Below are 14,137 nucleotides of genomic sequence, written 5' to 3'. Positions count from 1 at the left end.
AAATGTTTCGCCAAAGTTTATCCGACTAAATGAACCCCTCGTATGGTTCCTTTAGGTCCAGAGCCAGAGCGCCATGCTGCAGCTGGAATTTGGCGACACGGTGTGGCTCCGCCTCCACGGAGACCCTCGCTACGCTCTGTACAGCAACACGGGACACTACACCACCTTCAGCGGCTACCTGGTCTACCCCGATGTGTACCAGCCCCGCCGCACGGACCGCAACTCCCAGCACACCCAGAGTGCGGACTACAACTCCCAACAGGCCCAGAGTACGGACTACAACTCCCAACAGACCCAGAGTACGGACTACAACTCCCAGCAGCCACCGCAGCAGGAGAGCGTGGCACCCTCAGCAGGTCTGTTAACTCTCTCTAAGCTTGGGCACTCGGGTGGCTCAGTGGTTAAGTCCCTGCCCACCACCACAGAGGTTGTGGGTTTGAATCCACCGTGTTCACCGTGTTAACCCGTGTTCGGGGTAGAGAAGCCGGGGGGGGGGGGTGATATTTGTCATTGCATGGACTCCTACATGCAATGTTGACAGGCGGCATCTGTCAGCGGGCAGTGTTGGGCGGGGAGAGTAGGACGGAGGCTCTACGTCCTCCCGGTGGAGGCTCCTCACTGGCAGGTAAGTCAGTAGGATACGACAGCAGTGACAACACAGACATGTGAGTGGAGAGGAATTAATTGGCATAACGACTAAATTGGGGAGAAAAAGGGGGTAATTGTTTTTTTGGTTACTCTAAATAAACTTTTTTTTTTAAACTCTTAAGTTAAAAGCTTTTCTGTTTGCCTCGTTCATTTCACTCTTATTGTTCTGTTTTATAATAACTTTTTTTCCCCTTTTTTTCTGGGTGTTTATGGTTATGTCTGAGTCAGAGTGACTGCCCGCCCACCCGTGCTCCCATTGGCTAATCTTAACCCATTAAGTGGTTTAGAACAGTGGTTCTATATACTGTGGTAGGTCCACACAGCTTTTTAAATATATATATATTTTTTAGCACAAATCTTAATAATAATAATAATAATAATAATAATACATTTTATTTGTAACGCACTTTATATTTGAAGCAAATCTCAAAGTGCTACAGGATTAAAAACATAAAAAGAAAGAGAAAACAACAATAATAGTAAAACAGTGAAATGAATAAACTTCAGATCAAGTCAGCAATCTTCTCCTCTGGGGGTCCCTGGCACAAAACGTTTTTAGATGGGGGGGTCTGCTGCCAAATACATATCATTTTGGGGGTCTTTGGCAAAAAACGAAAGTTTGAGAACTACTGATTTAGAAGACATTTATAGTCTCAGGTCTTAACTCTTTGCCTGCCATTGACGAGTTTGACGAGATTGTGTTTTCAGTGGTTTTCCACCAGATGGCGCTGTTCGCTAACCTGTGAATGATGCCTCGCCTGACAGAGAAAGATAGACCCGGAAATTACGCCATTTAAAAAAAAAAGACAGCTCTTTTACTTCCTGTTTATTGGTTGTGGAAAAATGGCTTTGTCTTTGTTTGTTGAAAACATTCAACTGGCCGTAACTATGGAACGGATTACCGCGGCTGGATTATAATTTTTTTGATTCTACGAGACCCTGTGAGTTTAATGAGGCGATCGCCGTCCTCACGGCGATCGCCTCATTACAGGCACAAAAATATTCCATGATTTTTCAAAGGTTAGTGAAATCGGATTCGCTGGCAGACATTTTTCTGAAAAACTCTGGCATTTAAGAGTTAATGGAATAAACTGGCCTTGTGTAGATACCTCCCTGACAGGGCGGGCCGGGGGAGGAGCCAGGGGCGGAGTCAAGGACACGACCGAGGAGCAGCAGGAGACGCAGGAGGAGGAAGAGGAGGGCGAGGATGAGGATGAGGAGGAGGAGTATGATGAAGAGGACCGGCGCTCGGCGTTCTCGGCGGGACGCACCCAGAGCATCGTGGGCGAGGACCAGAGAGTGGGCGTGGCCCAGCACCAGCCAATCGGCTTCGACTCGGCGTTCGTCAACATCGGCGAGGACTTCAACGTAACAGAGGGTACGTCGCGTAAACACCATGCTAACGTGATGCTAACATGCTAACGTGATGCTAACATGCTAACGTGATGCTAACATGCTAACATGATGCTAACACGCTAAAATGATGCTAACATGATGCTAACATGACGCTGGTTGTGATTTGAATGAACAAAGTAAGTAGACCTCGGCCTGAAGGCGATCGGCCATTTTGAAGCTATCACCCGTTGAAAATGGCTGGTTTTCACACAAAAAAAAAGAATGTGTTTTTCTACAAATCCTACTATATCCTACTACATCCGTTGATTCCTTCTAGCAGAGTCAAGGGATCATTCCTAAGTTGCGTTTGAGCGCCCTCTTGTGGAAATTAATTAAAAAAAAGACGTAGATCTAAGTTTATGGCACTCAACGGTTGGATTTGACACGACTTGATCTACGTCCTTGGCACTCAATGTGTTAAGGGACCAGTGTCCATGTGCCTGTCAAACTACTTCACTAGAGTGAGAGACGGCCACGGGCACAACACCAGAGGGAGCTCCACTTGATCTTGTTCCCCCCAAATTTGCACAAACATGGATACTGCCACCAAAATGTGGAACGCCCAACCACCAGACTTCTCATCTCCTCATTCTAAACCACCATAATAAAGCACCTGTCTGCAGGTTGTTTCTATTGCTCCTGGTATTATGATTTGTGTTGTATTGTATTGTATGTCTTGATGATGAGATGAATACATACAGGGGCACGGTGGCGCAGTCGGTAGCGCTGTTTCCTCACAGCTAGAAGGTCCTGGTTCGATTCCCGCAGGGGACGCTGTGGGCACTGGGGGCGTGTTATCTCCTCCGCGTCATCAGTGCCCATACCCTAGGTGGGGTTGGCGAAAGGGCCTAAAGGATAAAAATGTAAAGAAATGAATACATAGGACCACAATGGACACCAGCCTTTAAGGCACGAGATGTTAATACCAACAAAGTCACTCGTGACCTGTGTGACGTAAGCTACCTATAGGAGCGCTGCGCACGGCGAACGTCCTCATGGAATCTGATTCCGAGTGACAGTCAACTCTGGCGGTCAGTCGGAATTCATAGAACCTTAGTTACATGAGTAACTCTCGTTCCATTTCATTCCTCCTGACCGCCAGAGGGCGGTGTTTTCAAAACCTGGATATTCATTGCACGCTTAGGTCGAAGTATGCATTGCATAATTGTACTTGTGCTCTACTGTTTTGCATCCTGTTAATAAAGTATTCAGTCAATCACTTTTATAACAGCATATTGCAGCAAGATGGAAGGGTAAAGGTAGATGAAATATTACACATATTAGTCATTTAATATTTTCATATTTTCCCATTTCAGGCGTGTTCACGTGCCGTGTTCCCGGAGCGTACTATTTCTCCTTCAACGCAGGGAAGCTTCCACACAAGGTACATACTGTTATTTATATTATAAGCTTCTCCCACAAGATACACACCTGTTACTTTATCTTACTTAAAAGAAAAACCTATCTATATAATATATATATATATATATATAATTAGGGGTGCAACTGTTAATTGAACTAATCTATTTAATTAATTATTTAAAAAAATGGATTTGTAGGAACAAATCTACAAGCCCACAACGTGTTGCATTGTGACACGATGTGGGCTTATGGATCACCAATTTTGTGTAAAACACTGTTGTTCTGATTGGTGACTCCGCCCCCCCCCCCCCCCATTGTCGTGCATGATTTGCATCTTTGTCTCCACTGAACCACCCAGGTGTGAACCACCCAGGTGTGACGTGATGTGTATAATTATGTATAATTATGTATAATTCTAGCTCCTCCTCCGGACTATCATGTATATAATTGTGGCTCCTCCTCCAGTATATTATGTATATAATTCTGGCTCCTCCTCCATACTATTATGTATATAATTGTGGCTCCTCCTCCATACTATTACGTATATAATTGTGGCTCCTCCTCCATACTATTACGTATATAATTGTGGCTCCTCCTCCAGACTATCATGTGTATAATTGTGGCTCCTCCTCCAGACTATCATGTATATAATTCTGGCTCCTCCTCCATACTATTATGTATATAATTGTGGCTCCTCCTCCATACTATAACGTATATAATTCTGGCTCCTCCTCCATACTATTATGTATATAATTGTGGCTCCTCCTCCATACTATCATGTATATAATTGTGGCTCCTCCTCCAGACTATTATATAATTGTGGCTCCTCCTCCAGACTATCATGTGTATAATTGTGGCTCCTCCTCCAGACTATCATGTATATAATTGTGGCTCCTCCTCCAGACCATGTGTATAATTGTGGCTCCTCCTCCAGACTCTGTCGGTGAAGCTGATGAAGAACCGAGTGGAGGTCCAGGCCATGATCTATGACGACAGCCAGGGAGAGAAGGCTCTACAGAGCCAGAGCCTCATGCTGGCCCTGAGGCCTGGAGACACTGTGTGGTACGACCTCTGTTAGCTTAGCATAACCTCACATAGACACTGTGTGGTACGACCTCTGTTAGCTTAGCATAACCTCACATAGACACTGTGTGGTACGACCTCTGTTAGCTTAGCATAACCTCACACAGACACTGTGTGGTACGACCTCTGTTAGCTTAGCATAACCTCACATAGACACTGTGTGGTACGACCTCTGTTAGCCTAGCATAACCTCACATAGACACTGTGTGGTACGACCTCTGTTAGCTTAGCATAACCTCACATAGACACTGTGTGGTACGACCTCTGTTAGCTTAGCATAACCTCACACAGACACTGTGTGGTACGACCTCTGTTAGCTTAGCATAACCTCACATAGACACTGTGTGGTACGACCTCTGTTAGCTTAGCATAACCTCACATAGACACTGTGTGGTACGACCTCTGTTAGCTTAGCATAACCTCACATAGACAATGTGTGGTACGACCTCTGTTAGCTTAGCATAACCTCACATAGACACTGTGTGGTACGACCTCTGTTAGCTTAGCATAACCTCACATAGACACTGTGTGGTACGACCTCTGTTAGCTTAGCATAACCTCACATAGACACTGTGTGGTACGACCTCTGTTAGCTTAGCATAACCTCACAGAGACACTGTGTGGTACGACCTCTGTTAGCTTAGCATAACCTCACATAGACACTGTGTGGTACGACCTCTGTTAGCTTAGCATAACCTCACATAGACACTGTGTGGTACGACCTCTGTTAGCTTAGCATAACCTCACATAGACACTGTGTGGTACGACCTCTGTTAGCTTAGCATAACCTCACATAGACACTGTGTGGTACGACCTCTGTTAGCCTAGCATAACCTCACATAGACACTGTGTGGTACGACCTCTGTTAGCTTAGCATAACCTCACATAGACACTGTGTGGTACGACCTCTGTTAGCTTAGCATAACCTCACACAGACACTGTGTGGTACGACCTCTGTTAGCTTAGCATAACCTCACATAGACACTGTGTGGTACGACCTCTGTTAGCTTAGCATAACCTCACATAGACACTGTGTGGTACGACCTCTGTTAGCTTAGCATAACCTCACATAGACAATGTGTGGTACGACCTCTGTTAGCTTAGCATAACCTCCCATAGACACTGTGTGGTACGACCTCTGTTAGCTTAGCATAACCTCACATAGACACTGTGTGGTACGACCTCTGTTAGCTTAGCATAACCTCACATAGACACTGTGTGGTACGACCTCTGTTAGCTTAGCATAACCTCACAGAGACACTGTGTGGTACGACCTCTGTTAGCTTAGCATAACCTCACATAGACACTGTGTGGTACGACCTCTGTTAGCTTAGCATAACCTCACATAGACACTGTGTGGTACGACCTCTGTTAGCTTAGCATAACCTCACATAGACACTGTGTGGTACGACCTCTGTTAGCTTAGCATAACCTCACATAGACACTGTGTGGTACGACCTCTGTTAGCTTAGCATAACCTCACATAGACACTGTGTGGTACGACCTCTGTTAGCTTAGCACAACCTCACAAACACAATATGAACTCTGTTAGCTTAGCACAACCTCACATAGACACTGTGTGGTACGACCTCTGTTAGCTTAGCACAACCTCACAAACACTTTGAGAACCACTGGTAGAGTAACACAATGGCCTCTACTTTGTCACAATTCAATTGTTGTTGAAATATTTGCTAATGCAACTATATAGTGACGGTCCTTATGTTCAGCGCTGTGCGAAGAAGAAGGTGTCAGTTCCGTAAATCCCTCCCACCGCCCCGCTTGAGTTATAAACTTCAAATATGCCTTTTGTCTGTTCATAGAATTATGATCGAAAATGTATGATTGATATATTTAGGGGTACTTGAGAGTTCTGTGTCATCCGTTTTTCAAATTCATTTGACAGTGCTGACTCTTTAAGAATGATTATTGCAATAATAATTGTTGCAACAATGAAACATTTTGGCCCCCTTTTCGGACCTTTTTCGGCCCCACGGAGCCCACTTTGCCCCGTGTCCTTGTATATGGAAACCACGGCACAAGCAGGCGGTGGACTGCTATATGGAGAAACGCAGCATAAACGATAAAAATAACAGAAATTCAATGTTATTTTACAGGTTGTACTCCCACCAGAGAGACGGCTTCGGCGCCTACAGCAACCACGCCAAGTACATCACCTTCACCGGCTTCCTGGTTTACCCAGACCTCCCCTCTGCCCTCAGCCAATCACAGGCAGAGAAGAAGAAGAAACCCTAGCTCCAGCGGTTTGGACATTACCGGACTCTCACTTTTCCCGGTGTTTCACCCCTGGGGTGGGCGTGGTTTTGAGGTTAGGTTTAGGCATGATATAACCACACCCACCCGGGGGCGAAACACCAAAGAAAGAGGGAGTCCCGGGGCATTACAGGGTTTAGCGGTGAGCGGAAAGGTAACTAAGTACGTGTACTCAAGTTAGTCAAGTACTGTACTTTTTTTTAGGTATTTTTACTTTACGCAAGTGGTTTCCATACTTATCAATGATTTTATACTTCTACTGCACTACATCTCAGATGCAAATATTGCACTTTTTGTTTTTGTACTCCGACACAGTCATTTTAAAACGTTACTTCCTCCTTACTTTGTAGATTTTAGATTGTTATGGCAAAAACATGCATTAACCAATCAAGCACGATTTTATACTATTCGAAAATAGCAGATTCACAAGATCAGAAAGCATCGTGAGTTTGTAGATCTGCTGTTTTCCAAAAAGAAGTAAGTTACAGGGTAGCGGACTTCAACCAGCAACTCCTACAAAATGCAAGAGAAAATGTTCACTGTGGAAGAAACTAGTACGATATGTTTTACTTAAAGGAAACTTCACTTCAAACATTTTAAAGCTTTCATGACATTCAGTTTTACACATGAAACACATTAAGGTCATGGTCCTTCAAACGTGTATAAAAAGTTTTAACTGAAAATTCCACTCCAGTGAGCCATTGCAGGTGTTTTTCTCTCACATTTCTAAAGCCTTTAAAACTACAATGAAAAAATAAATCTTTGCCTGCGGATGTCGCTGTTGAGGGATTTTGCCTGTCAATCATCGCCTCTGCTCCGCCCCCCCCCCCCCAAAGGAAAGGATAGGGGAGGGGAGGGGCGAGGAGGAGAGTGGGCGGGATTAATGGCTTGTGACTTCACACTCCAAGGGCCAATCTCTTTTAACCCCCCAAAAAACATTAAAAAAGTGAAAATGAATGTCATAGAGCCTTTAAACCTATTGATTGATTGAATACGTTATCAGACAGAAATGTAAACAGACATGTAGGCTAAAAGGATAACACAAACAGTCCTGGAGACTTGTTTCCATTGTGGTCCTATCTTCATATAACTGGTCCTCACTAATGTGAGAATCCAAACTGTAGGCTTTCTATTCCTGTAAAGTTAGCCTGCTATAATGAAAGACATTGTCCTGTAAAGCTAGCCTGCTATAATGGAAGACATTGTTCTGTAAAGTTAGCCTGCTATAATGAAAGACATTGTCCTGTAAAGTTAGCCTGCTATAATGAAAGACATTGTTCTGTAAAGTTAGCCTGCTATAATGGAAGACATTGTCCTGTAAAGTTAGCCTGCTATAATGAAAGACATTGTCCTGTAAAGCTAGCCTGCTATAATGAAAGACATTGTCCTGTAAAGTTAGCCTGCTATAATGAAAGACATTGTCCTGTAAAGTTAGCCTGCTATAATGAAAGACATTGTCCTGTAAAGTTAGCCTGCTATAATGAAAGACATTGTCCTGTAAAGTTAGCCTGCTATAATGAAAGACATTGTTCTGTAAAGTTAGCCTGCTATAATGGAAGACATTGTCCTGTAAAGTTAGCCTGCTATAATGAAAGACATTGTCCTGTAAAGCTAGCCTGCTATAATGAAAGACATTGTCCTGTAAAGTTAGCCTGCTATAATGAAAGACATTGTCCTGTAAAGTTAGCCTGCTATAATGAAAGACATTGTCCTGTAAAGTTAGCCTGCTATAATGAAAGACATTGTTCTGTAAAGTTAGCCTGCTATAATGAAAGACATTGTCCTGTAAAGTTAGCCTGCTATAATGGAAGACATTGTCCTGTAAAGTTAGCCTGCTATAATGAAAGACATTGTCCTGTAAAGTTAGCCTGCTATAATGAAAGACATTGTCCTGTAAAGTTAGCCTGCTATAATGAAAGACATTGTCCTGTAAAGTTAGCCTGCTATAATGAAAGACATTGTCCTGTAAAGTTAGCCTGCTATAATGAAAGACATTGTCCTGTAAAGTTAGCCTGCTATAATGGAAGACATTAATTTGAGTAGGCCTGACCTCGATTATTCGAATAGTCGACTAATCAATCGAGGAAAAAAGTTGTCTTCTTTTTATTTTGTTGCATTATTCGACTGAGAGATTGGCCTAATTTGTTATATTAATTAACTAATAGTTTGGCAAAAATAGGATATATATCATGATTTATCAGGGGAGTGACCAAGCAAGTATATGTTAAATCAGACATTAAAGCACCCCTACAGAGTGTTCCTCTATTGCATAACATGTTTTTTACATGATTGGACTGAGAGATTGTCAGTTGCATCAGAACCATAATTATAAAGTACTGACTGATTCCACTACCAATCTCTCAGTCAAATCATGCAAGTTTTTCCAAAAAAATATTTGACTAATAGGCAACATTTGGCCAAAGAGTCGACGATAGAAATCCTTAGTCGGGGACAGGCCTGAATCTGAGGGAAAAATCTTTGAAATGACCAAACCTGCTTACAGATGATGTCACTGGTAGGCAGGTCATGTGACGGGGGCGGGGCATATGTGACACGTTGTGCGTCACGTTGTGCAGCCCCGTGCGCAGCCCCGTGCGCAGCCCCGTGCGCAGCCGTGTGCACAGCCCTGTGCACAAGCTCACACAACACAACCATCATGACAGAGAGAAGCGTCCATGTTTGAATGGTTTTCACTCATTTGAACAGAGTGTAATTAGTTGCATGGTCGTCATGTGATCCCGTGCGTTTATTTTTTTCAACGTAAAAAACACACTAAAACAGGGGTCTTCAACGGGGGGTCCGGGACCCCTAGGGGGTCCTCAGAGTTACTACAGGGGGGGGGGGGGGGCACTAAATGTTTGTGTGATAGGAACTTTTTTTTTTTAACCACTTGAGCACTAGAATTACTTTTCTGAGGGGAACATTAGCCAAAAATAGCAGATCTACAAGCTGTGCACAAAGAGGTTTGGTGTCTGGAAACAAGATCAGATCTTCTATGTTTTCTAGGTTTAAGTGGATAAAGGGGAATACCACTAATTTTCAGCATTGAACTTTAATACACCTTAGAGCTGTTCCCCCATAGATATAGAAACCTAGACACCTCATTGGCCTCTGCAGTTCGTTGGAGCGACTGGTATCGCGGCCGCCATTTTAGAGTAGGCAAGCTACCGTTCAAAGTGACTACTGGCCAATCACAGCTCGTAGACTACTGGCCAATCACAGCTCGTAGACTACTGGCCAATCACAACGCGTCTAACTGACATTTGTCGCACGGCTGCCTCTTACGAAAAGACCCGCCCCCACCTGCCTCTAATTGGCCTACCGAACGCCCCCTTCTGTGACACACGCGGAAGCTTGCCTACTCTAAAATGGCTCTCGAGATACCAATGCCTCAGAGCCGAAGGAGGCGTCTACCTTTATATGTCTATGTGTCCCCCCCCCCCCTTCTATGATGCCTAGAACTGGAGAATTGATTGAGGTCATGTGATCAGTGACACATGCACGGTGTACTTTTGGCTCCGCCCTCTATAGGCTGCTGCATTCACTAGAAGTAGAACTTCTGACTTCCAGCTGAAACAGTGTGTCTTGTTTGTCTGTCGCATTTTCAGCGAATTGATCTCTATTATCTACAAGTACTATGTCTTGTGAAATGTGATATATAACCATAATGCCATTATAAACTACTACAAGTCTGTTTCAGCTGGAAGTGAAATTCCCCATTCAGCAGCCTAGAGGGCGGAGCCGAAAGTACACCGTGCGTATATCACTGATCACATGACCTCAATCAATTCTCCAGTTCTAGGAAACATAGAAGGGGGGGGGGGGGGGGGGGGGCTTTTTTCCACACAAAAGCTCTAAGATGTATTAAACACATAGTTCAATGTTGAAAATGAGCGGTATTCCCCTTTAACTGTCTGAAAATACACATTAACATCAATCCAACACAGAACTAGTCTATCTGCAACACAATGTTATACAATATGTAGTGGGGGTCCCTGCTTCATCTCTCTCTCAGCTAAAGGGGTCCCTGCTTCATCTCTCTCTCAGCTAAGGGGTCCCTGCTTCATCTCTCTCTCAGCTAAGGGGTCCCTGCTTCATCTCTCTCTCAGCTAAGGGGTCCCTGCTTCATCTCTCTCTCTCTCAGCTAAAGGGGTCCCTGCTTCATCTCTCTCTCAGCTAAGGGGTCCCTGCTTCATCTCTCTCTCAGCTAAGGGGTCCCTGCTTCATCTCTCTCTCTCAGCTAAGGGGTCCCTGATTCATTTCTCTCAGCTAAGGGGTCCCTGCTTCATCTCTCTCTCAGCTAAGGGGTCCCTGCTTCATCTCTCTCTCAGCTAAGGGGTCCCTGCTTCATCTGTCTCTCAGCTAAGGGGTCCCTGCTTCATCTCTCTCTCAGCTAAGGGGTCCCTGCTTCATCTCTCTCTCAGCTAAGGGGTCCCTGCTTCATCTGTCTCTCAGCTAAGGGGTCCCTGCTTCATCTGTCTCTCAGCTAAGGGGTCCTTGGCCTGAACAAAGTTGAAGACTCCTGCACTAAAATGTCAAGGTATTTTCTGTTGATACAGTATGTGAATAATGTGTACAATACAATACATGAAGTATTTATGTTGATATGTGAATATGTGTACAATAATAATAGATACATAATGTGAGTTATTTTTGATCACCATGCAAGAAACACTAAAAAGAAAAAGAAAAAAACAGATACAAAAGAAAATCTAATCCAGTTTGACTTAATGTGTCCTCTTAAAATGGTTATTGTTGGTTCTTTGAATTATTTCTTACATGTAAGAGGAATGCTTCAATAAAACAAACTAAAATAATACAAAAAATAAATGTTGCATTTTTGTTTTCCATAATTATAAAGTACTATATTCTGTAACAGAAAGCGCTAATGATGTGTCTATTGTGTTGGAAGGTAAGGTAAGTATGAGTGCATTTACTCAAATACTGTACTTTCATAGTCCAGGAAATAATCTGACAGGAGCTAATCCACAACTCAGCAGATAAAATATAAATCTCACTGGTATAATGACTCATTGATAGATATTCCTGTGTGTATTATCATGCAGTTATATATTCCATAAATAAGGCCTAGCTAAATAGTTCACCCATAAGCAGTCTGTCATAGACAATCCGACTTAACAAATAATTAGTATAAAATGTATAATGGTCACAATGTTTAATAGCATTTTTTTATTCTTCAAAATCTTTTTTATAGCGAAAATATCCGATCTACAAGCTCACAAGCTGTCATGATGATGTTATTTGATGTATAATGAAGTATATATAGGATTTAATGGCAGTGTGTACCTATATGATGTTTAAATGCAGACTAATACAAATAAGGCAACATATAAACACTATGTGTGGACAAGCTTAATGAACAGTAAAGGCAATAGGATTAGTTAAACCTGGATGTTAGCCTGTTCTGGACCAGGTCTGGACCAGGTCTAGACCAGGTCTGGACCAGGTCTGGACTAGGTCTGGACCAGGGCTGGACCAGGTCTGGACCAGGTCTGGACCAGGCCTGGACCAGGTCTGGACCAGGTCTGGACCAGGTCTGGACCAGGCTAACGTCACAGCTACATTTCCATGGTAACTAATGTAGGAGACCACCCAACGTTCTGAGACCACCCTGACTGACCTCATGTTGTAGACCTCACCTCACCTACAGTATGAGGTTAAAGTGAGGTTGGTGGATGGAGTATGTATGGACCCCCCCGTCTGTCTGTCTGTCTGTCTGTCCCTCCCTCCCTCCCTCCTTTACATTTCTTACGTACAATGTCAACATTTCTTTGCAAAACTGCGTTGGAGAAGTTGTCGGGGGGGGGGGGGGGCGGGGGTTCTGGTTCAACGCCATTTTGACCACGTCTGTTCTTCTTGGTTCACCAGACCCCCCAAGATCTTAAAAACTAGGACCGCCCAGAATAAATGAGTCACATTAATACTCAAGCTCAATCCCAGAACTCACCTCCTCCCCCCACAGAATGTAATATAATTCATAACTTATTTTGACGGCCTGAAATAACTCAGAGTAGATGAGAGAGTGTCTATGGTGCATAGGATTATGGGTAATGTAGGATGTCTAGGTATCCTACATTGACATCTAGAATGTCATGACATTTGGATGTCATTGAAATGTCAATTCAAATCTCAGATGAATGAGAATTGGACTCATCTCTATATATTCTCTCTGGTGTTTTTTTGTCTTATTGTATTGTTATGTCTTGTTGATGTCATGTCTTATAAAAAACTAATACAAATTAGTATATTAAAAAAATCTTCTCTATGTCTTTTTGACAATAATTGGCCGATATCTTGGATTGATGCCAATTAAACATATTTCCGCAACAAGGATTTCTTAGGACTTTTAGTATGTTGTTCTGGTGACTTTTTAGAAATGCTCTGTGAAGAAAAGAAAAAACATTCTGTTTCCATTACTTTGACTTTCAGGTCCACAATGAGCTGGTTTGCCTAACTGGACATAAAAGCCATGTTGTGTTGAGAAAATGTTGACTTTGTAGTCATCCATGCAGACACACTGCCATCTTCTGGTACAGTGTGGTATGACGGCACCATGACAAACTAATGTCTTCAATCTGATCTGAACTTTTTATATTAATAAATGATGATTCATTGATTAATGATTAATTGTAAGTTGTAAAAAATATTAACATAGCTACCTTATACTTCCAAAATATCTATGGATTTATTTATGGATGTATGTATGGATGGATGGATGGATGGATGGATGGATGGATGATACAATGACTCATTATATGCTCGACTCTTTGCACTTTGCAGCTATTTATTAGATCTGTTCTTTACACAGATATGCATTCTGTTATATTCTGGAACGGCTGCATATTCATAAGCTAATGTATTTGTTTGTCTAACACAAGATCTTATATTTGTTTCTCACTGTTACTCACGGTGAAAATTGTTAGATCTACAAGCTCACAAGTCAGCACATTGCGACACGACGCCTTGCGAGCTTGTAGATCTGCACCAAGGCTGCGGGGAGCGCTGTGAAAATGTCACGTTAAGGCTAGAGCACACAGGTTAGGGTTGTGTAGGTACCTTGTCATGATGTAACTCTAAAGGTGGACAATAAATGTAAAATAATTGCTCCATTGATTAGAAACTGATCATTCTAAATCTGCTCCTCAATGACTTACATTGCAGGTGAAACAGATCTCAAAGTCACTCTTTTAGCTCATAAACGATCACAAACAAAGTTCATTCAGACAATATAGAACATCACAAAACATTTTCAACTTCCTGATGATTTTATTATTTGAAGTTCTGGATCCAGATCTGAGGATCCAGTCCAGGTTTTCTTCCTAATAGCAAAATCATCAGGAACGTTTTTTATTTAAAA

The 14,137-nt window shown here is 42.8% G+C and overlaps 1 protein-coding gene across 1 annotated transcript in view; it reads left to right on the top strand.

Annotated features, from left to right (window-relative positions):
• Window positions 1–6,741, top strand: part of c1qtnf4 (C1q and TNF related 4) — a gene marked incomplete at its 3' end in the record, with an annotated part of 8,122 nt that extends 1,381 nt beyond the window's left edge. Inside the window, exons 2-6 of the mRNA XM_080423654.1 lie at window positions 56–299; window positions 1,769–2,026; window positions 3,360–3,427; window positions 4,340–4,467; window positions 6,603–6,741. Of these exons, the coding sequence (XP_080279780.1) occupies window positions 56–299; window positions 1,769–2,026; window positions 3,360–3,427; window positions 4,340–4,467; window positions 6,603–6,741 (837 nt within the window). The remainder of the gene's footprint in view (window positions 1–55; window positions 300–1,768; window positions 2,027–3,359; window positions 3,428–4,339; window positions 4,468–6,602) is intronic.
• Window positions 6,742–14,137: the final 7,396 nt, after the last annotated feature.

Source organism: Gymnoscopelus braueri (genome assembly GCF_963280865.1).
Source record: "Gymnoscopelus braueri genome assembly, chromosome: 1".
Classification (NCBI taxonomy): Eukaryota; Metazoa; Chordata; class Actinopteri; order Myctophiformes; family Myctophidae; genus Gymnoscopelus; species Gymnoscopelus braueri.
Note: the sequence above shows the minus strand (reverse complement) of the source record. Positions and strands in the feature narration are given on the sequence as shown.